We start from the raw sequence: 25,791 nt of genomic DNA on the forward strand, positions 1-25,791 counted from the left end.
GACACCACACACACAAGCCAATTCGCCATTTTCGATAAGATGGGTCTACTTGAACAGGCGCGAAGACACGCCGAGACTTACGGACCAGAGGCGGCGCGACATGTAGCATCTGCTGCAGACAAGGCATGGACACACGGTAGCGCTTTCGGTCAAGAAGTAGCAAAACGTGCTGGTCCAGCCGCTGCAGATGCAAAAACTCATCTTGACAGACTCAGCAAAGAAGCTGGCAAGCATGCTGCTCCTATCGCCAGCAGTGCCTCGAAGCATGCTATGGAACTCGCCCGAGCCGCTTACAACAGCGGCAAACAAGGTCTACAGTCCCTACCGCAACTCCCAGACGGATACATCAACGAGGAATACGACTGGAACTTCATTGCACAGTTTGGTGAAGACATGGCGAAGCAGCTTGGCACTACAGCGGGTGATTTCTGGGACAAGTTAAGCAGCGGCGACATCCTCCATGACATTGGTCAGGCGGCTATCCCTAACATTGACTTCACCAAGGAAGATCTCTCAGGTTTCAGCGAGAGGCTCAAAGAATGGGTTCTTGCCAACCCTAAACAGTTTTCTACGTTGCTGGCCTGTATTGCTTCTGGCCCCATCGCTCTTGCTGTCACACCAGCCATGCTAGGCCTTGTGGGCTTCACACCTATCGGTATCGCCGCTGGTACGTATCAACCACCCATCGTGTTTTCGGACTGACTTCTAACACTTGAAAAGGCTCCATGGCGTCTGCATTCCAGGCAGGCGTCGCTCCCATCGCTGCGGGCAGTGCTTTCGCCGTCCTTACCAGTGCTGCGATGGGAGGATATGGGCTTGTTATCGTCCAAGCGTTTGCTGTAGGCTCGAGTATGACAGGATCTTGTGGCATCGCAGCTCTGGCGTTCTTGAAAGCTTTCAAGGAGGACCAACAGTGTGAAAAGCCGAAGGCCGAGTAGACAACGTAGTCAAAGGTCGCGGAATTGACAAGAGTATGAGAGAGGAACGACCAAGAGGAAAAAGCATCAAGAATGTTATGATTGATGACGTCGCATGGACTTGCGTATGAGCATTCATTACCTCCCCAATGGTATGTACCTGGCCCGACGGCCATATCGTAATCAGCTAGAGCATCCACTCGAAAGAGCCCAACAGCGGATTAACGATACATGGACGACTGCGCCTTGTTCGCCCCATCCAACTCCAGATCAGCTCTGTTCCCACTGTGAAGCTCGTACACCTATCTCAACGTTAGCTCAACATCCCTTGCCGCGTTGACATTTCGACATACAGGTTCCTGATGCGGCATCTCAGCCACGTGGTGGTACCCTTTGGCTAAATCCTGCTTCTGCCTCTCTTCCGCAATCTCGTTTTCAATCTCCCGAGTCTTCTGCTTTGACTTCCGTCTTCGCAGTAGAATGGTCACTGCAATACCTAGCAGAGCTCCCACACCAGCGCCGACACCTACGCCGATACCAATGTTGCGTCCCGAGTTCGATTTGCCCTCATCTTGCTTCTCTCCGTTCTGGCCAGATAGGTTCGCTGCGTCGGACGATGGCGTGGGTTCCTCGCCCGTCCCCGTCCCCGTCGCTACCGGTGCTGCACTCCTAGTTATCGTGCTCCCGATCGAAGAAGCTGTGCCCACACGTGAGGAAGCCGGTCCAGCACTTGGCGATGCCAGCCCCGCGCTCGCAGAAGCTACTTGCTCGCCTCCAAGTTCCTTTGGAATCCTGATTCTCTTCGAGACCAGCGCATCAGCGGAGGCCGAACAGCACGCGTTGCTGTCTCCACAACACCAGTACTCTGATTTGGCTGTTCCGTCGCAAGGCGTCAATTGTGAGACGGAGTCTGCTAGATTCTAGTCGCTTGTTAGCTTTCTGAAACCAGGCACCCAGCCACATGCATAGCCACAAACGGGGAAAAGCAACATACCCCGTCTCTGCAGACATCCAAGCAACCCTCCCAGTTCGCATTCGCACAGTAAACCCGGTAGAAGTGCGTCCACGGCTCTGCCTCTTGGCCAGGTGCGCTGCTGAAGCCTCTGTTCTGACACAGCCCGTTCGGCATGCATTCATCCGCCGTAGGGCCGTTTATAACATCGCCGCCTGGTGGGTTCGGCCATTGCGTTTGGCAGCATGTGTTGTAGAGCGGGGAGCCAGATATGGAAGAACAGCGCGAAGTTCCTTCGTCCTGGTGCGCGGTGCCGTTGGGGAGGAAGCAGGTGGGCGTGCTGGACGGCAGCGACGCTAGGAGGAGGAGAAATGTTGCAGATATCGACGCTTGCGACAACATGCCGGGCATCGAGTATGCGGACTGTACTCCGCAAAGGTTTGTTTTTTGTCGCTGTCGACGAGATGGAAAGTCAAGGTGGAGAGAAGCGGGAAGAGAAGAGTCTGAGGAGCGATCTGAGCGGAAATACACGAACGAAGCTCCCACTTCTTTCCTTGCACTGCCTGATCGTGATACGATTAAGGCAAACCATCGAGCTAGGGTCATCCCGAATTAGCGTTGGGGTCGAGGGGCCGCGAAATTAAAATTGGATACCGTCCCGTCCCCTTTCGGGTAATTTCCACGACTCATCAGCGGCTTCAACCGTTGAATTCCGTTAGTGATAATGTCAAAGTGGGTTGTGGTCGCCGACCGTTACGGCGAGGTAAAAATATACATTGAACGACTGTAGACTGTTGATGATAAGAAGCATGAACGAAAGGATGGGGTATCTTGCACGCGCTGTAATGAAGGACAAAATCGCAACGCCTACCACAAAAGGAAATTATCTGTCTCGAGCGGAATCCTTCCGACTCTGCAAACACCAGCTCATTCATGTCTGCCGACTAAGCAGCAATTCCACCGCTCGGTCGACCCTCAGTCCGTCTCCCAGATCGGTTAACCTTAGCGCCTCTCGGGCCTGCTCGGCTGTGAAACCCATCTCGACAATCCGCCATATGGCCTTATCGGCCGTGTTCTCATGACTCCGAGATCCATAGATGTGGTGTTGTTGTTCGTGCTGTTGGAGGGCTCCACCTCTGGGAGTGGAGCTTCCGGCAGATGACTGACTACTACTCTGACGCATGTGGCGGCCACGGTAAGGCATTGACATGGGATGAGGGCGGAATGCGGGGTGAGGCGGTCCGGGTGGTTCGGACAGAGGATGATGTAATGGATCCTCGAGGATAGAAGGCATAGATGTGCCTGTGCTGTAGCGATGCCAATCACGACTGTTTGTCGCCGTGGAAGCGGAGGGTGTCGGCAGAAGCGGCTGAGCAAACATGCGGCGGGGTGGAGAGCTTGCGCTTGATACACTGCCCATGGTGTATAGATCGCGGTTGCTCTGGACTGTTGTGACCGAGGGAGATGGTAGAAGGGGCTGAGCAACCGTTCGACGTGGCGGTGAGGGTGTCCGTTCCCTGATAGGTGCTAGGATTGACGAAATGCTATGTCGATCATGGTTACTAGGAACTGTGGAGGGGGGCGGTGATGGGAGCAAAGGCTGAGCCACAGTTCGCCGAGGTGGTGAAGCTGTTCTGCTGGATGTCGACCTCGATCTAGGAAGAGGCACAGATGTCGGTATGTCTTCCACAGAAGATGATCTCAGTGCCGGAACATGAGTGATGATGTCCTTTCCCGGGCCTTGTGGTGGTAGAGGAGGGCGTGTCAAGTTTCGAATCACAGTATCCCAGTCTGACATGGGTCTTTCCCTGAGAACCATTGGTCGTTGCTCACCATTCCTTTTGCGATCCTTGAGTTCGTCAATGTGTTTCTGAATACGTATCTTGGACTGTTGGCGCTGCACGTCGCGGATTGAGATCTTAGCATAGGTATGCGCAATCTTGTCTTCGTAGACGCGTCGGGCTGCTTCTTTGAGGAAGTATTGTCGTGTACCGTCAAGCACAGGAGGCTTCCAGTTGACCCATCCGTTCTCCGCCGCAATAACAAAGGCTTTGGGATCCGAGGGGTGGAACGGGCCAGTGAGCTTGAGAACAGTATCAAGGCCAAAGGTGAGGAGGTGGTAGATCCATTCGTCTGGTCTGGTTAGCAAGATCCATGATTATGCAGCGGATAGACGAACCAAGCATCATCTCCTCGCCATCAATATCGCCACCACGAATGTCGGTGTTGTCGTAAATACCGGCTTGTCGGGCTTGAACTGTGCGCCCTTCGAAGTTTTGTAGCAGGACGGAAAGACAGGTCCATAGTTCCATCATGTCGAAGAGTTGCTCGGCGGTAAGGCCGCCTTCGTTCCCTTGCCCGAAGCACTCAGGTGCACCGACCAATGTGTCGCTCATGAGGTCTGTGCTCATCATGCTGAAGGTGCAGGTCGCCTGATGGACAAGCATACCACCATTGAGCCAGTCCATCTGCGCAACAATGTCCTCCTCACGTCCTTTTCCCGAGCCAAATAGCTTACAGAATGTCCATATGCGCCATAACGCATCGTCAACCCTAGCAGACTCGGCTGGGCAGGCGCTCATGAGCGCAGCTGATATCTCTGGTCGTACGAAGGACTGGCATTTCTCCATAATCTCCAACTTGATTGTGCGGATGACTTGGATGTCTCGCTTCTGGAGCTTGAGATATGAAGTTGGGGTGTACTCCTCTGCAGGTCGTGTCGTCTCAAGGTCTGCTGCAAGTAGAAGTTCGTGTCCAGGAAAGGCGATCTCTCTAAACTCCCAGGCTGGTGGTGACATCTTTTGCAAGGTAGATTTGATGAGATCGAGTTCATGACGTTTGAACACACGATAGAAGCCTCGGTTGATGGAGGCTGCGGCGAAAAGATCGTTGAAGTGATCTAGATGTTGGAAGATGTTGAGTATGACTTTCTCAGCTCCGTCAGACGTAATGGGTGGTTTGGTGGTTTTGGTAGAAACAGCTCGCGGAGAAAACACCAGGTCCACACTGGAACGCTTGTATTGCGGAATCATAAGTGTCAATGTTCTGCTCGTGCGAAAGGACTTTCGCTTCAGCTGTGAAGCGATATGGTCTCGCGGTAGACGGTTGACTTCAACAGTCGTCCTGGCTGCCAATCGCCGCCTGCTGGATTTACGCGGGACAGCCGGAGGAGGATTATCAGGCAGTACAGCATTAGCGAAATCTCTTCGGGGCTGGCCTGTAGTATCAATAAGCTTCCCGTCTCCAGCTGACGCCTGACGCATGCCCCTCCAGGAAGGGTTGCGTTCTGCAAGGGGCGTCCCATCCTGGGCAAGCATGCGAGGATCGCTGTTGCTGCCAAACGAAGAAGCCAGTTGAGCGTGCAGGTCGAACTCAGCCTCGCTCAACGTAGGGCTGGACGCACGTGGAGGGATTGGAAACGCTTCAGTTCCTGAGGGTTTCGCCTCGTTGATCATGCCCATACTTGCATCCGCGGCTAAGTTCTGCCGCGGACCGCTCCGCTTTGAGGACCTTCGGTTCAATCGTGGCTTGCTCTGAGCTACATGGAGAGCACAAGTTGGTTGGAAGGGGAGATTCTCATCGCTAGAGGACGGGTGGATGTATTCTCGGGGCGCTATCGACGGCGGTGCATGGGATTGGCTCCCGTTGAAAGATAGGGTGAGCTCAGAGCGAGCATGTAGAGTACCTCTAGGCGCCAGGGTCTGGCCACTCGGAAGATGCGCTGAAGGTTGGCAGGTGCTTCCTTGTGTCGGAGATTTATCGACCTCCACGCTAGTCTCTGAAGAGTGGTTGCTGTGCAGTGATGAAGCATCGCTATCTTGCGACTCGTTACACGAACTGTTAGACTCGAAGCTACTCTTGAATTGGTTCGGTGTGTATCGCGTATTCACTGGAGCGGTTTGGCGGATTGTGTGCTGTGTTTGCGGATGCGCAAGTGGAGATACAATGGAATCTCGTATGCGATGGTGGCTTGCTGACGGAGGCGAGACCTCGTGGTGGCTTTCGAGATCGGTAGGGCCCGTTTCGAGGAATGGAAGAGCGGGCAGTGGCTTTCCACAAGGGATTACCACTTGTATCTTAGGCTTCGCAGCCGGATGTCTGGCCCCGCTCGGAATGTTCTTCTTGTGCTTAGTGACCGTTTTGCGATTCTTCTTTCGCCATTGGATTTTGCCGTGCTTATATGTGCCGATGGTGCCTACAAGCGATGCGTGGCTTGATGCCGACAGTCCACCTGCAGTATTACTGGCTCCCGTTGCGACCACTGCCGAAGCAATGCTCTTCCGTCTCCTACCCCAGATAGATGTTGATCTTGAAGGCAACGGTACGGTCAAACCTGCTGACGACGGTCGGTTGCCGTCATTGCCGTCCCTGCGACCCTCGGTCGCTGTGTTGTGATTGTGAGAGGGGAGAGCCGCATCGTCTTTAGTACTTTCTGGAACTGCGCGTAAGATGGTAGCTGACTTTTTCGGCTTTAGCTTAAGTAAAGCTGACATCCTTCTCTTCAGTGCGCCAGGTGAGGCTGATCACTCAGAGCAATGTGTCAACATGGGCAGGTGGGCTTGAGCGGGTCGATTAGTGACGTATTAGGCTGCAGAAAATGTACGAGTAGCAGTCTGGAGTTGCTGAGGGTGAGTAGTTGGATAAGGGATCTCCCATCGAAGCCGTGACTCGGGCATGGTGGCAGGGCAGGGACTGTATATCGTCCGAAGCCAAGATAATCATAACCTAAGGCACTGCTAGACACCACCGAGCTCCATGAATAGCCCGGCCGTGGCGTTCCGCACAGAAGATGCATGCAGCGCCCGGCGAAAGCTGAGCTGAGTGAGATGAGATGGAGGCCAACTCCGAGTGGGCGGACAGGACAGCATGGGTGGGCAGGCGGGCGAAAACCCAATGACGCACGCCCCCGGGACATATACGGCTCCTCATTGCGCAACAAACGTTAGCACAAGGATGCGTTGTAGTGAGGCATAGCAGTGGGGAGCAATCAGAGACATCCAAGGTTGTTGTGTTTTGGCGCTGGGGCCGTGCTATTTGCGGCGCGACTGCTTGCTCAGCCCTGGTGCCGCACTAATTTGGGGCCATTGTGCCGGACACGACGTCCGCCTCGAACTACTCTATAAGCACTGCGCCTTATTGATGCACCAGGCACACCTCATGTATGTCGAAACCCCACGGCACCGTGCATCGAACTCCATCTCGTTTCAGCTTCTCGACCCCAACATCACTGATCATTTGCATCTGCCTGGTCCTTGGACGACTAGCGGTGATCCAAGGTTCGCTCTAGCTGTGACCATGACGTCGCTGACGTCGCACTGCAAGGAGCTGTGCTGGCCTTACCAGGGTGAGGCTGTTGGCTACACAGAATATCTTCAACCGAAGCGGAATGATCAGAGACCTCTGGAGAAACCTGGCCCCTCCAGACCCTTCGTGTAAGGCGTGCGCATGCGAATAGGAGTGGGCGTCCGGCGCGGTGATACACACTACGGCCCACACGGACTTCGACATCGCACATCTAGTGCCCCGATCAACTCTTAGTCCGCACATGATCGAGGGTCCGTGATTGCGACCCTGTTGCGTATCGTTTGATTGCCGGTCACATCCGTGACGGTGGTTTCGGCTCGTATCATCGGAACCTTTCTCAGATCTTCTGTCAGCTTGGCCTTGTAACGCGTAAGGAGATAAGAGGGCATCAATCCAACCGCTTATATGTCGTAGCGACCCGTTGCTTGGAGGTCGTACTTGCTGGCTTTGATAGTGTGAGAACGTGTCAAGGCTGCTAACATTCAAAGGTTGGCATAGAGAGTCTTGTATTCCGCTCCCACATTTCGGGTAGTCAACACATAGTCTATTGGAGGAAGACAACACGCTACACGCTGTGTAACGTTGCGCACAGAGCTGGAACCCCTCTTTGTATTCTGCGCTAGTAACGGAGACCGCGTATCTGATCCAGAATCATCGTGATGTCGAAAAAGTTTGAATCTTCATCTCTTCTTTCGCAACCCAGCGCTACTAACGCTAGCGATCGCTCTAGATCCAACGGCGGGAGATTGACATTTAGCGAGATATGGATGCCAACCAGTGCACAGAGCAATGGCAGCGCACGATCCTGAAGTATATCAACCGTATTGCAATTTCTAGACACGCTACTGACTAGATCTAGGAAGAGCAGATTGCTCAAGCAAATTCAAGAGCGGTATGGGTCTTAGCCTGTCTCAAAGGCTTACCACTGACCTCTCAGGATCGCCGATGAAATCAAAGTCACCCGCATCACCAGATCGGAACAGCTCAACGTGCTGGAAGATTGGAAAGGCACCTTCACGAAGTGAGTCTGGTTTGTCTATGGTCGTAAAAGTGGTCGCTGATACCGCCAAGTCAAATCAAGGCTGACCTTGAACAATGCTCCGGTCAGCTTCTCGCGCCGCTCCTCAGCGAGATTCAGGCTTCGCTTCCGTTGGAGGTCCGTGAGAATATCTACGAGCATGTCTTCGACATCAGCAAGCCGATAGTCATCCCAAGACTGGAACATCCCAAGGTCGAGATCGTGAACGGAAGACTGCAATCTGGCAGCGCTGGAGCGAGCGAGCATGCGAAAGCCATGCACGAAGAGCTCAATCCGTTCATGCAGGACTACTGCTTCTCCGTTGCTGTGATGGGTTCACCAACCAGTGCTGAATTCCAGAACCTAGCGCTTCGCAAAACGCCCTTCTACTTCCGCGGCTCCAGAACCAGTCTAAACGTTAGACAGCTACTGAATACCGAGATCCGGCCGGGGGTATACTTCCGCGATCTTGTCCGCCATCTACGTGTGTACCTTCGCAGCAACGCCGCCTTTCACGATGCCGAAGACGTTGCAACGGGTGTGAGCAGAGCTCAAATAGCAAGCTATTCAGAACATGTCACACTCGACGTACCTTCAACAAGCGCAATGTATCTTGATCGCCTAGAAGGGTTGGAGACGCTCAATTACACAAATCATACTGTTAGGCTGGAGCTTTGCTTCCTTGCTCCCGCAACAGGTCCTGGAGGGATACTGCATGAACCGAGTACCAAACGTAATCTGTATGAGATGGTAGGATCGGTATACCGCCGTGCGAGGGATGGTGGCGCAGACGTCAAGGTACGGTATGAAAGGTTCAGCACAGGAGGTGGAGAAGACTGGACGGAATATCTTGAGAGGGACAGACGAGACGCGGTGCAGGTATGTCGTACTGCTCTGGCCATGCCTTTTAACAGGACGCTGACTTCAGCTAGTCCAAACAACAACAACAACACGCGTTCTGCGACGGCGCATCAGCAGCCTCCGCGCTCCACGACCTGTTCAACGCACCGATCCTTGTCTCTGAGGCGAACATAAGCTGGCAGCACGGCTTTTTACTCAAATACTTTCATGAATGTGGCTGCAGACTGTGCACGCAGCATAGATTGAGGATCTCAGAGCGCGTGGTACACTGCTTCATGTATCCCACTGGGATAATCTAGAAGATGAATAGATAGCCATAACTAGAGGCTATCAAGCTCAACTGTTAGACGCTAGAAGGAAGATACAGGTATTACGAAGGCTACTACCGCACAAGAGCAGTTGAGAAGTTCGTGAAATTGATGACATTCATGATATTGCCGTATACTTCTAATACTCTCAACACGAATCCAACCGTCCACCCTATGCCGTCATATCCAACACAACCCTACCCTGCAGCTTGCCCGCATGCATCTCATTGAAGATATCCGAAAGTTTATCCATCTTCTCCGTCCTGAAATGCGTCTTAACAATACCCCTCGCCGCAAACTCCATCGTCTCAATCGCCTCCTTCCTTGATCCTACCGCAGAACCAACAATCTGCAGCGCTTTGGCGACCATGACACCAGGGTTCGCACTCTTGATGGGTACGACGTCACCCTCGGGGATACCTACACACACAACGCGGCCACCGAAACGAAGTAGGTCTACAGATTGGGCGTAGGCCATGTTGTTCGCTGTGCAGACGACGACGGAGTGAGCGCCGAGACCGTTTGTCAGTGCTTGAACGGCTTCGACCATGTTCTCTGTTCCGTCTACGGGGATGAAGTGCTCAGCGCCGCTTTCCATGACGATGTCTTTCTTGGAAGAGTGGTCGATGCCGATAACGCGGTGGCCAATTCCCCTGGCACTGAATTGCACGGCCAAGTGACCTAGTCCGCCTCCGGCACCCGATATCACGACCCAAGCACCTGACTCGGCGTTTGTCTTGCGGAGCGCGGAGTAGACGGTCACACCTGCGCAGAGAAGCGGTGCCGCGGCTGCGGAGTCGAGGTCGGCGGGGATGGGCGTGACGTAGTTTGCGGGGGAGAGGACGTATTGTTGGAAGGTTCCTGGTGTGTAGTATCCTGATACTTTCTGTTTACCCGAATTAGTGATCGCAGTCCAGAAGTTGGTCATAGGTATAGGTAAAACTTACTCCTGAGAAACACGAAGCGTCCATACCCGCCCTACAAGCCTCGCATGTCTCACAAATACCCGCCATCCATTTGATACCCACACGATCTCCCATCTTGACTGCCGAGTTCTCGGTTCCAGGTCCCATCTTTACGATCTTGCCTACGCCCTCGTGACCACCGACTTGTCCGGCTTGTGTGGGGAAAGGTAATGTTTTCCACGAGTTCATCATAACGCCTAGATCGGAATGGCAGACACCAGAGTGTGTGAGATTGATCAAGACTTCGCCGGCGCCGGGCTCGGGCATGTCGAGATCGACGATTTTGGTGGAGATAGAGCCGGGCGCATCGTAGATGGCGGCTTTATATTTGGAGGGAAGGGACATGTTGGACGGTTGATGTAGTGTACCACTCGATGTAGAGACAGTTCGGACGAGACGCTTCGGGGAGGGGGAAGGAGCAGTCAGGATGGGTTAATTGAAGACGGATTGAAGCAACCCGAGAGACACCTCCAGTACATATACCTTTCCCCGCACCAACACCCAAGCTCCATAACGCGTCGAGCTACCCTGACTCTCCCTTAGCTAACGACCCTATCTCTACCCCACACCAGCCCCGTCTACGGCCTTCCAACACAATAGATACGAAGTTACGCACACGGAAAAAGTGCACAACCCTCACCCACAAACTACCTCACCCATCTACCGGACCAATAACACTCTTGTCACATTCGGACCGCCATCCATGCCCAGCTGTACCTCACGATAAACACACGCGTCAGCACGAAGTATCCACAAACCCAAGGTAACTACCTAAAGAACCGAAGCCGAGGCAAACAGCTAAAACGCGTGACCACACGTAGCTGAAGTTTACCCCGCACCCGCGATTGGGCAAAGCTGTAAGTGGATTGGGAACGAGGGACCAGACTAGACTACGTCAGGCGGGATGCATGTGAGCGCGGATGTGGGGTTGAGCCAAGACGTCCGAAGTTCCGTTGCTGCACATATGAGTAAGCTAGGCGTATAAGAAGTGGATTAGGTCGGAGATTGGGATGTAGCAAGGCGTGCAGTCGATCTACAAGTTTTTTTCCCTGGTGATACAGTCGGTGGTTTGGATTTTGCGTTCCTGTGTGTATGGAGTCTGGGACAGTGGGGTAGAGCTTGTGGTGATGCGACTGTGGCAGCTTCAGCCACTGAACTTTATTGTGGAAGGCGCGTCATCGTGGCCAGCACGTGGGGTCGAGACAAACTCGTTGGATTAGAGCAATGTTTGATATGTATACGAAGATAGTGGTTGTGAAGGGGTCGAGATAGATCTAATAGACAGCTATAGTACAAACTGTCTGCGCCCCATCCAAAGCACCCATTAAAAGTTCAGCAGCGTATGCACATGCTGCGTAGCACCTCCCTTTCCTTCTACTAGAAAAGCGTATCGAAAAGTGGTATAGTACAGAATCATTCGCGCATGTAAGCGTTAAGGGCGTTAGAAAGGGAAAAACTCCCAAAGAACAGAACACCTTGGGGACCACTAGATGATCAGGATATACCACGAAATTCCCAATGATGCTTCTCCGTTCCATGCTAGAAATATGTTGTGCGCCGTATGTGAAAATTTATGCACCCTGATTAGTTATGAAATGGCTGGCGAGAAGCTCGTCAGCACTGGGACGCTTCTCGTGATCGATGAGGAAGGTCTGGGCCAGGAAGGTTCGAGCATCGTCGCCAGCGTTGTCTGGAATGGTAGGGCTGGCATCACCACTACCACCGATCTTAAAGATGGCTTGCAGTTGAGTGCAGTTGGGATGCGGGTGGCTTCCCGTAAACATCTCGACAACCAGGCAGCCGAGCGACCAGATATCGGCTTTGCGGGTGTAGGCTGTCTGTCGAACGACTTCTGGTGCCATCCAGAAGACTGAACCTTGAAGGGAGACGCGCTGAGCTCCCTTCTTGCCGCCACCCAGTGTAGAGGCTTCAATGCGCTTGGAGATACCGAAGTCGGAAATCTTGACTGAGCCCTTGTTGTCGACGAGGATGTTTGCACCCTTGATGTCGCGATGGATGATATCCCGGGAGTGAAGGTACGAAAGACCGGTCAGAATCTGGCGTACGAAGTTCTGGATGAGGGATTCGCCGAGCGGGCCGTAGTTCACCAGCATGGTTGCCACGGAACCACCTGGGACGTACTCGAGGAAAATGTTGAGATGGCTCTCATCTGAGTTGGAGCCAAGGTACTGCACGATGTTCTTGTGCTTGAGTTCTCGTAGCAGGCCGATCTCGTGTTTCAGGGCTTCCACCATGTTTGTCTTCCTGCTGTCCATCTGGGAGGCGCCAGCTACAGAAGGAAGCTCGACCTGCTTGACGGCCATGAGCTCACCGGTGACGGCATGTAGGGCAAGGTAAACGCTGCCGAAAGAACCTTGTCCGATGAGAGCTCCCTTCATGTACTTGACGTTGTCCCAGGAGTCCTGTTCGAGATACTCGGCCAGTTCATCGTCTGACTCTTCGCCATCCTCAGCAATGGCCTCAGAAAGGCGTTTGTTGAGTGAGTCGCCGTTCTCGGTGTTGCTGCTACTGCTACCCGTAAGGCTGCTACCCCCGTCGTCGAAGTAGGATTGTAGAGTGGTGTTGCCCTCCGGGTCTGTAATGGCAAGGGTATCCGATTCACCACCAAACGACACATATGATTTTCGGTTGGGTTCGAGAGGTGACTCCTCGTCTAGAGGTTCCAGAACAGAAGATGCCATAGAGTCACGGTACCCAGATTGGTTGGGCAGACCAAGTCGCATGACCGAAAGTGGGCGAAGTGGGCGGGCTTGAGCACCACCTTGGAGCCAAGTGTCGGCGATGGATGGTAGTGGCGGCGCATCCTTCAGGCTGGAAGCAACGCTGAAGTTGGATGCCATCGATAGACGCGAGGCTGCGCGGCTGAGTCGGTGAGAGCGACGTATCGACATGCGGACGGTCTTGTCAATCTCATCTTTTCCGACGTCAGGGAAGTAGGAGGTCAGGTCGGATGTAATGAGCTCGCTGGGAGGTCGAGCACCGTAGAACTGCTTTAGTTTCCGGGCACGAGCTTGGAAGACTGGTGACCTGTTTGGATCAGAGGGTCCTTCCAGATTCTGGGCTGTTGAGTTGATGTGGCGTTCTCGTTCTCTCGCGGATGTTGGTGATAGAGGGTAGCTGACAGCAGCAAGCGACTCGCCCGTGAGCTTCTCAATCTTGATCTGGCTGCGGTTGCTTGACGGTACGTAGACGGTGGAACTCTGCTGGAAGTTCTGTTGCGCGTAGATGCCAGCCGCAGCCTTCAGTTGGTCTTCATCCGGCTCACCAGCGTGAACCTTGCGAAGTATTAACCGGCCTCTTTCGTGTCTGTTGGCATCCTTGACGAGTCTGAAGAGCTCGATGTCACTCAAGCGTTCAGATAGCGATGGGTCTGGCTCTGGGCTGTTGAGAATGTAGAAGCAGTAGTTCTTGACATGGGCGGTGTTGAGGTGGCCCTTGGTCAGGGTCTTCAGCATGACCTCCTCGGCCGTCTTGCAGCCTTCGATGTTCACGACTGAGGTGCGTCCGCCATCGTAGATAACACGGACTAGCGCCTTGTCGTGTGGCAAGATGGCGCTGTTGGTGGCACTGTCCACGCTAGGACTCGCACGAACGTGGTGGGCGAAGCGGGCTGTCTGTGGTGTTTCGGTGGGTGTAGTGCGTTGGTTGCGCGAGAACTGGGAAGCGATGTTGACGGAGCTGCTGGAAGCACTGAGGGGATGCGCGCCGTATGTCTTGTTGCCAAGCTCCTTGGGGCTGTTCATTCCTCCCTGCCGTTGTGACCGAAGGTTCCGGGTTTCTTGGTCGACGAGAGGAGACGCGGGACGCGAGGGAGGTTTGGCACCGTATGCGAAGCTGCTCAGGTCGGAGTTCATGATCTGTCTCGACATGCGCTTCTCGGTCCGCGAGCTGACGGGATTCGAGTTGGAGACGGGAGGATTCGATCGTGCAGAGTAGAGCGGGCGGGGAGAGCCAGAGGATGGCGGAGTGTATGCGGCGTTGTCGAGCGTGGCTAGCGATTGCCTATTTGATGTGCGTCTTGAGGCTTTCTTGTACTCCTTGTTGCGCAGCTGCTTGGCTTGCGAGCCGATGCGGACGCGGTCGCCGACCTTCTTGATGCCCATGTCCTTGAGGTGGGTCTGGTCCATCTCCATGAGGTTCTCGCCGTTGATGTGGTTGTCTGGGGATGTCAGTGGTCGCTAGCATGATGGGCTTGGTGACATACGCTTGAAGAGGTCGACATACTGGGCGCAGTTGATGCGCTTCAGCCAGTCACCAACTTTGTCCTCGTCCCAATGTCTGTCCATGTTAGTGATGGACATGTGGCTGGCAGCTGTGAGGCTCACCTGATGGCGTCGGGAGCGTCGTATATCTCCGAGAACTCTGACTCGGTGGGAGAAGCAAACATGGACTGCTCGGCCCGTGTATTTGAGGCATGGCTGCGGTAGCCGGAGAGGCCGCCGTTGTATTGGGCGGACGACTGCGAGGCACTCCCACTCATGGAGGGCGCGGGATACGGAGACTTTGCGGCGAGCATGGCCATGTGTGCGGGTGTTCGATGTTCAAGAGTGGTAGACTAATTAGGTAGGAGGTAGGGCGGTTGTCGTACGTCGGTCGGTCGGTCTGTTCACGCTATCTCATATATGCATTATGGTTGCTACGCGTGCCAGGATAGAAGAGGGTCGTAAACAGAGGGCGCTGCGGAATGTAGGGTGTGGTAGGATGCGGTGTTGGCTGCGGGTCTCCGGCGTCGTGGAGTTGGGGTGGGTTGCGGGCGGACGGCCTTGTCTTTGTGGAATGGGGGTTTCGGGCTTCTTTATTGCGGCGTACACGGGCGCCCGGGATGCTGGCTCGGAGAGGTCGACGAGGGCAGAAACAAGACGCGGGCTCGAAACAGAGGATGATCCCGTCGTCTGCTGAGGGCCAGCGCGAGCGCGGAGACACCTTTTGCCATGGCTCCAAGCCTGAAACGCTAGCGGGTTTGGGGTCACGGCACTCCGCCAATCGCACGCGCCCCAACTCGGCGCTGCCACTGACGGCGCGCCCACACGGCATTGTCGCTATCAGCGCACCCAGCGACACACGACAGTCACTCAAGTAGCCTCCCGCGCCCTCATCAAAGACGCGTGTTGAGCTTCATGCACCCGTTGCTTTGCACGCAGCCGTCCATCGTCGCGTGTTGGGCCAGCGGGCGCTTGTATGCATGGGGCTCCGGCGCCGTTAGCGACTAGCCCGCATCTGCCTCACCGCAGACCGACTTAATATAATCTTGGCCGCCTCGCAAAGATGTTCAGGGACTGCCTCGCCAGCTGGAAATAGTTGCAGGCCCTGTATCCATCCCGGTACCTGTCACTTGTCATCTATCTGCCATTCTGCTCGACCTCGTGTTTCTGTTTGCTGACTCTGCCTGGCGCGTTACAGACCGCTGCAACGCGTGGACAGGCAAGATGAAGATAACTGGCGCCTACGCATGCTGTGCTGCTTCACTGGTTCTGCGCCTGTTCTCACGCACACTGTCTCACTTCAGCCGCCTCACTGCTCGTCACTCGCGCCCCACCGGCACCGTACTGTGGGAACTTGAACAGATCACCTACTACAATACACAATAGAGAGCAACAAGAATTTATTATTCATGCTAGTCTAGGATATAGACACGTGCAGTGCGAATATCAATGCTATGTCTGAACTTGCTTTATTTGTAGTACAGGTCGTGTTCGGCTCCTCTTGTATGAGCCCGTAACCGCCCCGATGCGCATAAGCCGGCCGTCTGATAAGGCGTCCTCATGCCACCGGCTCGGCACCCCTTTTGCGCTGTTTCTCATAAGGTAGACGGGGATGAATGGGTTGACTGTCATGCCGTGACCTGCGCGCAGTGGCCAGCAGCTGGCAGCGCCGTGTTGTTGAAACAAAAGGCATGCAAACGAGCGGAACATCGCCGTCACTGACAGCTGTCGCTACCGCGCTCAACGTGCGCTAGAAATGACGACTACTAAACCAAACAAACATAATTACCGCCAGTCCGCGCTCATCGTGCCCCCAATCCTATGCCCCAATCCTCTGCTCCTGAAGATCCTCTGCCTGTCCTGAAGATCCTGCCCGTCTCTGCCCCTCGGCTGGGGTCGACTGCAAATAGACGTGATGACGTCCTGCTATTCCCAGGCCTGCGTATGACGCAGCAGTCGCCCTGCACCCAGCCTGCGGTGCGGCACGTCGACGGCACTGCACGTAGAACATGGCCTTTCACAGCCAGTCAAACCCCCTTCAAGACACGCTTGTCCGACCTGCTGCTTGTTGCCCTCCTCACACTCCCTCTGCCCAGGGTATCGCTGCCTTAGAAAACGAAAAGCCCGCAATCCACCGGGCTGAGCCGTGTTTGTCACCACAGCCTTTCTGCCAACGTCTTCTTTCTTCCGTGCCCACATCTCCATTTTGCTAGTCCTCTCCAGCAACCTGTCACTGTCGCGCGTGCATGGGATTTCTGCAATAGCAGCAGCACCTATTCGCTGCGCTCCACAAACGGTCGCCTACTCGACAACTCTCACCTCGCAACGTCATACTGCAGGGGCTCCCGAGCGCCTGCCATTGGGCTCCAGCATGGCCTACCGCGACCAACCCGACCCTCACCACGTTTCCTACGTATCGCCCTTTGACAAACAATACTACGACCGCGGGAGAAGCCCCGACTATGGCACAAGACCCAAGTCTCGCACTGGCACCAATGCCTCCGACTCTCAGCCTCGTGACTCCAGTCCTGCCTGGGACCGCCGCAGTTTCGACAGTGGCTCGCAGCCCATCCAGCAGCCACTGAAGAATGCCATCGGACATGCCTTCGACAAGTCTGATGCTGCGCGCGTTGTCGACCCAGATCTCATTGCTCAGATTACGGAGCAAGTGAAGAGGTCCGTCTTGGACGAGATCAAATCAAGCGGCATGGCTGGTGCTACACAAGCACAAAACGTTCCCGTCTCCCCGCAGCAATGGGTCCCGCCCTCGCCAGTGTCGACATCCAACTCGATTCCGCCTCGAGACGTGTACACCCCGCCATCTCCAAAGCGCACCGACTTTCCAAGCCAGCAGTCTCCCGAGCGCGACCCTTTGTATCGCGACCCACTGCTGGATGGCAATAGCGACCTGCCTACCCCGCGTCCTGAGCGAAGCGCACCAGTAGAGCGAGAACGGCCATCTGCGCGACCGGGCCCCGCGCCCAGGATGATGACCGAAGACTATACCCCGATCGAGAAGATGTGGCAGCGACTGTTCGAGCCAGACGGTCAGCCTTTGCCTCGCCTTGGCCAGCTCTTGCGTGGACTGGCTCTGCACTTGGTGCGTATTCAGGATGACGGAGAGATCATGCGCTAACGACAATATAGATCGAAGACTACGAACCCAAGCACAGTCTGGTCATCTCCCCGGCCAAGATGCTCAAGTTCTATGAGGAGGTCAAGCTCAAAGATGAAATCTATCCATGGCAAAGTAAGCAGGCGCATGCTCATGCTCTCAACACATGCTAATATATGCAGCCATCTTTGGAGACCTCTCGTATTCCGCTCTTTCCAAAGTATACCGCGACATGCGATGCCAGCACCATCTCATCCAAGAACATCCCGCAGAAGCGCCTTACATCCCTGCGCTTACTCCCGAAGGCTTCCAGGAATGGATGACGACCATGATCCAGGCATATCCCGACACAGAGTACGAACGATTAGTAAAGGCCATCTTGGACATGCCGATCAGCAACGCAGACGATCGGAAGGAACGGTTCCCGAAAGAACTTCCTCGTAGGATGTTCCCGACCATCGAGAACCTACACGCGCAGCAAAGATGCGCTGCAGCCTTGTCCGCTGAGGGTGTTGGGCCGCTTCGTAAGGCACCTACCTTCCCACCGCCGCCGCCCAAGACCCAAGCCCCTCCCCCAGGGCCCAGTCTTGAACGCGAACGTAGTCCATATTCCTCGAGGCCCGAAGTGAGGCCAATGGACTTTGAAGATGAGCCAATGTCTACATCCGTACCTATCGAGCGGGAGCGCAAGCCTTACTCAGCCGCTCCTGGTGGCGGAAAATCCTATACCGAAGACATGAGCTCCAGCACCTACTCTGATACTTCCGCCAACGAGAAGCGTCGACGCGCGCAATCGAATGCCGGTCAGGGACCGTGGGGTCCTCCTCCTACGGACGCTCACTACCACCAGCAGCCACCTCCCCCTCGTGGCCCGAACGTCCGGCCGCGAAGCCCAAGCTTCTCCAACTTCGGCACTCAGTCTGATCCCACGGTGCGCGACATTCCCAGCAACTACTACGCGTCCAACATGCACAATCCCGCAGATGATCCCCATCGCCGCCGGGAATCTGACAACAAGAGGCACACCCGCCAACGAAGCGGTACCAATGGCATGGGTGCATCTTTCGACTCTCAGGCCCGATCGGTGTACGACGACGATGATTACCCGCGATCGAGGTGGAACTAGGAGAGATGAAGAAAACACGTCACGACTACACCGGTCGCTACTTGTCAGTCATGTTGCTAGATGACGGGCTCGCATTGCGCCCACCAAATTTATGACTTTACGACATATACCCCGAGTTCCCCGGTCGTTGCAGGTATTTCCTTTCTGCTTTCGGTGTATATTCGGTTTAGTAAGAAGTCATATTGTTTTCTTGAATCTGTACTGGTTTCGTCACATACCCTGTTTTTGTTATGATCTCCTTGTCTGGTTATTTTGTCGAAAAGGACGGTCGCTGTACAACATACTACGCAGGTCTTTTTGGGAAAGAACCTGACACCTGCTCTTGCCGTAACTATCTCGCGATGCAAAGTCACCCAATCCATGAAGTATAAAAGTCATTCTCACATATACATATGACTTGTAAAATCGAAGTTCGTATAGTGGACATGTGCATGTCAACGCTTTCATCTCATCCGTACCCCATTCTGCTGTTATGACCCCTCCTCTTCTACTTAGCCTCCTCGTTCTTCTTTCCCCTAGCCTCATTCTTCGACTTGGTACTAGCCAACTTCCCAACCCACCGACAAATCCCCACACCCATCTTCACAGCCTTGGCACGATGTGTCTTTGCCAGCCGCGCTTCTTCTTCTTTGTCGAGATCAGACATGGATTTCAGCTGCTGCTGTGACAGGATGTCTGTGAAGTCTTGGGCTGGTTTGGCTGATGTTGAAGACCGCGACATGTTTCCAGCTGGAGAAGTTGCAGATCGGGTTGAGTGAGTGGAGTGAGCTGAGTGAGTGGAACGAGTGCTATGTTGATAGGAAGAAGGGTATCGCGGTATAGGTGTTCGGTGAGGAGTAGCGCCAAACTGGATGTGAGAATGTGCTGCAGGTGCGGTGGAGGTGTTAGACGACATGATGAGTAGTGGTTGAAGAGTTGTACTAACTAGCAATGAGCAGTTGTGAACCCTTCTCTTTGTGGTTGCTTTGATTGTCCTAACTACAGCAAACAATGTTTAGTAGATGAACGGGGACAAGGCAATAATGTCTTGGGGAAAGGGAGGTGAGTGAACAACTTTCTTGTTATATCAGCCGTGTGAATGTATGTATTACTTGTACGCGTACACACACAGCTATATTTGTTGTGAAAGTGAAAAGGGCCTCCTGTGTGGCTGGGCATCTACCCCAATAGAATGTGTGGCGGTGCGCGAGAAAGTTCACTTGTTTAAGCTTTTTGGTACGAAAGACGTTGTACGAGGTGTAGGAAACTGCGTGTCTTCGGTCACACTTCGCTGCTTTTGGTGGTACTATGTTGCTTGGCTGGTGACTACACGACGGAAATAGATGTTCTGACATGGAAGAAAACGCGACTTCTCCGACTACAATGCCCCATCGTCAAGTTCCTACATAATCGAATGCTACCAAGGCTGGCTGGAGCTCGTAATTCCACCTCGCAACTCGAGAAAGTCATTGAACCTGAGGTACTCGTTGTATTCTTCCTGCAACTGTCGTCTGGCATCCATACGCTGTCGGGATCTTTCCATTCGTCTGGTCTTTGAGAAGTCTGTGGAAACTTAATTTCAGATGCTGATACAAGGTAGCTTGAACATATGACTTACATTTGATTGGTTTGCACAGCCACTGCCGCAGCTTAGGCGAAGAAACCAATCCGATGAGAATGCCGGCCACGGCTACGCACACGCCAACTAAGGTGAAGATGGCTTCGTTTGACCAAACGGAGTGTGAACGACCGGTAGAAACAGTGGCTTCTTGATCCGAAAGCGCGCGCAATGCCGGGGATGCAATGCTATTTGCTGGGAATAAGAGCAAGAACGGTAGATATTGACAGAGGTATGTCAATTTCATCACAACGACAGGGTGATAGTGTAGTCCTTCAAACGTAGTGTGATGTGTAGTAATGATTGAAGATACTTAGTTTAGTCGACATGCTCAGAGGTCAGGATTGTTGACCTAGAGTATTGGGGAAACGATCCCTTTTATCTCTTCGCATAGCCTCGAGCACGCACGGCAATGGCTCATCCCTACGAGACAATTTGTTCCTAAACAGTACCAAATAGGCTTAGTAGGGAAGACTCAGGACCGGATTCTACGTCGAGCATATTGATTTTCTGGTGCAGTACTCAGATCAAGTCGGGTGTGTGAGTGGCTGGCTTTTGAAAGGATGCAAGCTAAGTGGGCGGGGAACGTACATGGCGCATCTCCAGGCCTGCAGCGCGGGAGGGTTTGGCGTGGGCGTTGGGATATTCCTTGAGTGAGCATACGAAGAGGAAACGGCTGCTGGGCAGTGGCTTGAAGAGCGCGCCAAGCCAAGGTTTTGAGCACACTAATTGGACACAGATCAGTATAAGCATACCAAGAGGAAATGTCTGCTGGGCAGCACCTCAATTACGCCTTGGAGAGCGCTAAGCCAAGGCTTTGGGCACATCAATTGGACACAGAGCTGTGTAATCATCCACCATTCTTGGCAGTCATGTGCCGTCTAGTGCTAGAATCCATGTTGTGTAGGTTCCGCCCCCAGCCCGACTATCATGTGGAGCTGCCTCCTCCGCCGGGGCTGTTACCGAAGGATGACGTGTTGATGCTGCGTCTCTTTCCTCGCTGTCCACAATTTGACGTGCCGTTGCTAATAGCACACAAGGCCTTGCAGAGGTTTATGGACCAAAGAGTTCGTACCATGTAGGCAGTTTTTGGGTGAGCTTGGCAGATGGTGGTTTCCAGACGGCAGATGACATCAATGGAGAACCGCCGGCGCCATCTGTCTGCATGGTATGTAAGAACTGCGAAGCAGCAGATTGCTTTACCCAATGTAAGAACTACCGCTTTTCTAAAACACAGCCCTTGCGCGACATTTGAAAATTGGGGACACGCAGCAGCCTGCAGACATGCAGCTAGCCGCATCTTGTGAATGCAGTCGAGAGATGAGATCGCAGCCGGTGAGTCCTTATCCCCGGCAACTTTGTGGCTTGACGCATGTAAAGATAATCGCGCTTACCCTCTTTTGACAAGACAGAGGCCAATACCACTAGGGAGCCAAAGGTTATGCGATGCCTACCCTACTGTGTTCAGGCATCCTATTATGTTAGAACGTAATCCTGCTGTGCAGTATCTGAATTGAATATCGTCAGATCTTGCTCAGATGCATAGGGAAACACGAATTGTACCAACGACAAGAGCGCAATGATGGAATTTGAAAGTCATGTGTGTAATGACTATACCTAACATGCATACACGTCTTGCTGGGAAGGCTGGGGATGTTAGACATTGACAGGCCGACAGAAAGCCAGAGGTATTAAGTCCCTAACAACATGAGCTAGCTATGCGCAGAGCGAACTTGGAACAAGTCTGGATCGCCAAAGTCAGCGGGCCCCGTCAGCGTATTTGATCGCATGTTTTGCTTGAGACAAAGCTACACCAGGCTTTGTACCCGAATGTTCGCGTTAGAGAAAAGATCCACGTCATTGAAGGAGGCCATGATTCCAGGATGGTGAAGCTGTTTCAGACAGACTTTCGTATATGGTGTATAGTCATACGACTCGAGATTGCACATGCCAGACTATGCCATTCAAAGCCTCTCGAATAGCGGCACACGGCTCGTCGTCTGTTTCGACCTCCCAGATTTGCCCACAGTCGGTATGAGCTCCTCGTCCGGAACATAGTCTTTGAAGTCGTCGTGAACGCTGTCCCTAACGTCCACCTGATTCCGATCTCTTGACTTCCATCTGGGCGCCTCCCCGTTCTCAGCCCGACCTACGCCCATCTCTCTCCACTTTTTCGGTGGCTTGACACCCATCTCTACCAAGTTGGACCATATCCTCTCTCCGCGCTTATTCCACCTCTCCATCCTAGCTTCGTATTCTGCGTCGGAAGGTTGCCACTTGCTCTTCAGTATGCGGCGAATGGCTTCGGGCGAGACTTTGAAGTGTTGCGCGAGGACGGGTGTGGTGAATTTATCGGGTTGTGTACTGTGTAGGTGCCGTATGCCTTCCATGGTGTCGGGCGACAACTTCTTGCGCGGGCTCCATGCCTCGCCTCCCAGCTTCTCTTTCAGCGCTTCCTTTTGTACAGCCCAAGCCGGACGCTCGCGCCTTCTCTCCTGACCAAACTCTCCCGTGAGAGCATCTTCTATCTCGGCCTCTTTCGGTTCCGCTGTTTGTGGTTCCGCGGTGGGTATTATAGGCCCTACTTTGCGTAGTCGGCGCGCATCGGTCGAGAACCGCGATTGTTGCGGACGGAGTAGCGGTCGTCGAGCAGCGAGAATTTGCTCGGTGTTTACGAAAGAGCGGATGAACAGGGTCAGCGTCGTTCTGGCGCAATTGTGGCAACTCATGGTTGTTGGTGTTTGAGTATCGATAGTGCTTTCCTTCCGAAGTTCCTTAGCCTATCGCACGGACCTTCACCTCTTGCCACAGGCGGGCGACTAACATGCACTCTAACACTAATTACACAGTCATAGACTTGAATGCGGTACATTTCAGTACGTCAAGGCGACGATACTACCGGATTAAAGGGTTCTTCGTCTTTTTTTCCGACCGAAAATCCGCCCACGTCGCCGCTACTCCCGGAGCAGGAGCCTCATTTCATCGCATGACAACTCCCTTAGGGCTCATACCCAATATCTTTGGGAAGTCGGAAAGGAATACGACCATTGCTGCTTGGCAATGATAGCAGTGCGTGCAAGATCTCATGCAACAATCACGATGATCTCTTCCCTTTGTATCTTTAGTCCTTTCTTAACTTTATATTTAATATACTAGCACTAGATAACCTAAATAATCTAAATAATTAACTAAATAACTTATTACTTATAATAGCTACTTAGCTATTACTATAATACTTTTTTTATATATTTTTATTTTTATTTTTTATAATAATTTTATAACTTACTAAAATAGCTAATATTTATACTTTTTAGTTTATATTTATAAACTAACTATTTAAAATATTTTACTTTACTTAAGTAAGCTAAATACTAAGTAGTTAAAGTTACTAAATAAAATTTAATACTACTACTTTTTTAGTAATTAAAAAGTTTTTAGCTACTTAGTTTATACTTATAAATATTAGTTATATTTATATTTATATTAGTATTTTTAGTATATATATTTATATACTTTAATACTTATTAAGAATAAAACTATACTTTTAAGTATTATATAACTATTTAGTATATAGCTAAGCTTTAAAAAAAGTACTACTTTTAAAAATAATAATAAGTTAGTAATAAGTAGCTTATAATTTTACTACTTTTTTTATTATAATAGTAAACTTTAAAAAAACTAAATATTATAAAAAAATACTAAGTAGTAGTAATTTACTATTAAAAGTAAGCTAAGTATTTATATAAAAAATAGTAATTATATTAGTAACTATAGTATATATATTATATTTTTAAAAAGTAATACTTACTATAGTTATTTTTTATATTTTTTTTTAACTTATTTATTAGTAAACTAATTCTATAGCGTAAACTAGTTTAAAAAGAGTAAGGTCTATTACTAGTATATAAAAAAATATATTTCTAAAAAGATTAAAATTTTATATTTAGAGGTATAAGCATTAGATAGACTAAGGCTTAAGTTCTTAGCACTACTACCTCTAGCGTAGTTAAAGCTTTTAAAATTTAGAGTAGTAAAGTAACTATTCTATAAATACTAATATCTATTTATACTATAGTAGAAAGAATTATAATATAATTATATATTTTTAATAGCTTATAACTAACTAAGCTATAAATTATAAAGTAATAAAATACTAAAATTTTAGCTTATAAAATTATACTTCTATATATATACTCTCTATTTTCTACCTCTATCTTTATTTTATAGCTTATAGTAAAATTAAAAATTTAAAAACTTATTAAAAATATAAATAGTAGCTTAAATCTAATACTAAAAGCTATACTAGTACACTAAATAAGCTCTTAACTACGTTACTAACACTTCTTTTATAAGTTTTTCTAGTATTAGTAAGTTTAAAGCTAATTTTATTACTAGTTATATTACCTCTATTAATTATATTTTTATACTACGTTACTACTTATTAAAGCTTTTATAAACTACTCTAAGACTACTACTAAAAAGAAAGCTCTTAGTTAAGCTATTTTAGTAATTATTATATAAACTATTATTAAAGCTATTATAAAGGCTATTATTAGAGCTCTTAAAGTCTACTTTACTTATCTTATATTATATTCTAAGACTACTAAGACTATTACTACTATTAATACTATTAAGATTATTATACTACTATACTAGTGTATAAGATATTCTTATATAAATTAGATCTTTAATAACTTAAGAATTACCTAAAGAAAGAATGTTTTTTAATAAGAGCTTTTTAAAATTATTTTATTATCTACTATTTTATCTTTTACTTATACTTTTTAGTATTAGACTTTTATATAATACTTTAGATATTAGAATCTCTTTATAATAAAACTCTTTTCTACTAAACTAATATTTATATACTTTCTTATCTATACTAATTACTTTATATTCTTATAGTAATATATCTTTATACTTTTTAATACTTATATAAATAGTAAAGCCTATAGAGATATATTCTACTATATAGTATAAGAAGTAGTTAGTATATATTAATATAATATATATAGTAATAATAACTATAATAAATATAATAAGTATAGACTTAGCTCTTTTCTTTAGATTAGCTAGAACTATAATAGTAGTTATATTTAGACTAACTACGTTCTTACTACTAAGTAATATTAGATAAGATAATTATATAGATAAGGTAACTACTTAGAAATACTAGAAAATACTAATTTAACTAATACCTAGAATAGTAATATTAGAAGTATAATAAAATGCTAGGCTAGCTAAGTTAATATAATACTATAATAGTATATTTAAAATATATACTAGTATAGAACTATAGTTTAATAGAACTAATAATCTAATAAAGTATTATAGTAAGTAAAACGCTAAGCTATACTAACTATAAAGATATTTAGAAGATATTCTCTACTATTAAGTAGAGAGTA

General features: G+C 50.5%; 8 protein-coding genes across 8 annotated transcripts; 3 read left to right on the forward strand and 5 right to left on the reverse strand.

Moving 5' to 3' along the window:
* Positions 1-39: 39 nt before the first annotated feature.
* On the forward strand, positions 40-938 carry J4E78_006271 (uncharacterized protein; the record flags this gene model as incomplete). Its single annotated transcript, XM_049366884.1, has 2 exons — positions 40-667; positions 721-938. The coding sequence occupies 2 exons, from the start codon at positions 40-42 to the stop codon at positions 936-938; spliced, it is 846 nt and encodes a 281-aa protein (XP_049221590.1).
* Positions 939-1,219: 281 nt separating this feature from the next.
* On the reverse strand, positions 1,220-2,280 carry J4E78_006272 (uncharacterized protein; the record flags this gene model as incomplete). Its single annotated transcript, XM_049366885.1, has 2 exons — positions 1,220-1,578; positions 1,938-2,280. 2 exons carry the CDS (start codon positions 2,278-2,280, stop codon positions 1,220-1,222), a joined length of 702 nt encoding a protein of 233 aa, XP_049221591.1.
* A 520-nt stretch (positions 2,281-2,800) lies between these two features.
* J4E78_006273 (uncharacterized protein) lies at positions 2,801-5,330 on the reverse strand (the record flags this gene model as incomplete). Its single annotated transcript, XM_049366886.1, has 2 exons — positions 2,801-4,002; positions 4,049-5,330. The coding sequence occupies 2 exons, from the start codon at positions 5,328-5,330 to the stop codon at positions 2,801-2,803; spliced, it is 2,484 nt and encodes an 827-aa protein (XP_049221592.1).
* Positions 5,331-7,936: 2,606 nt separating this feature from the next.
* J4E78_006274 (uncharacterized protein) lies at positions 7,937-9,362 on the forward strand (the record flags this gene model as incomplete). Its single annotated transcript, XM_049366887.1, has 5 exons — positions 7,937-7,983; positions 8,033-8,065; positions 8,111-8,194; positions 8,245-9,070; positions 9,294-9,362. 5 exons carry the CDS (start codon positions 7,937-7,939, stop codon positions 9,360-9,362), a joined length of 1,059 nt encoding a protein of 352 aa, XP_049221593.1.
* Positions 9,363-9,532: 170 nt separating this feature from the next.
* On the reverse strand, positions 9,533-10,670 carry J4E78_006275 (uncharacterized protein; the record flags this gene model as incomplete). Its single annotated transcript, XM_049366888.1, has 2 exons — positions 9,533-10,246; positions 10,308-10,670. The coding sequence occupies 2 exons, from the start codon at positions 10,668-10,670 to the stop codon at positions 9,533-9,535; spliced, it is 1,077 nt and encodes a 358-aa protein (XP_049221594.1).
* Positions 10,671-11,896: 1,226 nt separating this feature from the next.
* On the reverse strand, positions 11,897-14,868 carry J4E78_006276 (uncharacterized protein; the record flags this gene model as incomplete). Its single annotated transcript, XM_049366889.1, has 3 exons — positions 11,897-14,505; positions 14,551-14,624; positions 14,672-14,868. 3 exons carry the CDS (start codon positions 14,866-14,868, stop codon positions 11,897-11,899), a joined length of 2,880 nt encoding a protein of 959 aa, XP_049221595.1.
* A 2,051-nt stretch (positions 14,869-16,919) lies between these two features.
* On the forward strand, positions 16,920-18,789 carry J4E78_006277 (uncharacterized protein; the record flags this gene model as incomplete). Its single annotated transcript, XM_049366890.1, has 3 exons — positions 16,920-17,648; positions 17,696-17,798; positions 17,846-18,789. The coding sequence occupies 3 exons, from the start codon at positions 16,920-16,922 to the stop codon at positions 18,787-18,789; spliced, it is 1,776 nt and encodes a 591-aa protein (XP_049221596.1).
* Positions 18,790-22,350: 3,561 nt separating this feature from the next.
* RRG9 (Required for respiratory growth protein 9 mitochondrial) lies at positions 22,351-23,115 on the reverse strand (the record flags this gene model as incomplete). The annotated part of the gene is made up of 1 exon (XM_049366891.1): positions 22,351-23,115. The coding sequence occupies one exon, from the start codon at positions 23,113-23,115 to the stop codon at positions 22,351-22,353; it is 765 nt and encodes a 254-aa protein (XP_049221597.1).
* Positions 23,116-25,791: the final 2,676 nt, after the last annotated feature.

The sequence above is a fragment of the Alternaria triticimaculans genome (assembly GCF_023758025.1).
Source record: "Alternaria triticimaculans strain BMP 0046 chromosome Unknown scaffold_8, whole genome shotgun sequence".
NCBI lineage: Eukaryota > Fungi > Ascomycota > Dothideomycetes > Pleosporales > Pleosporaceae > Alternaria > Alternaria triticimaculans.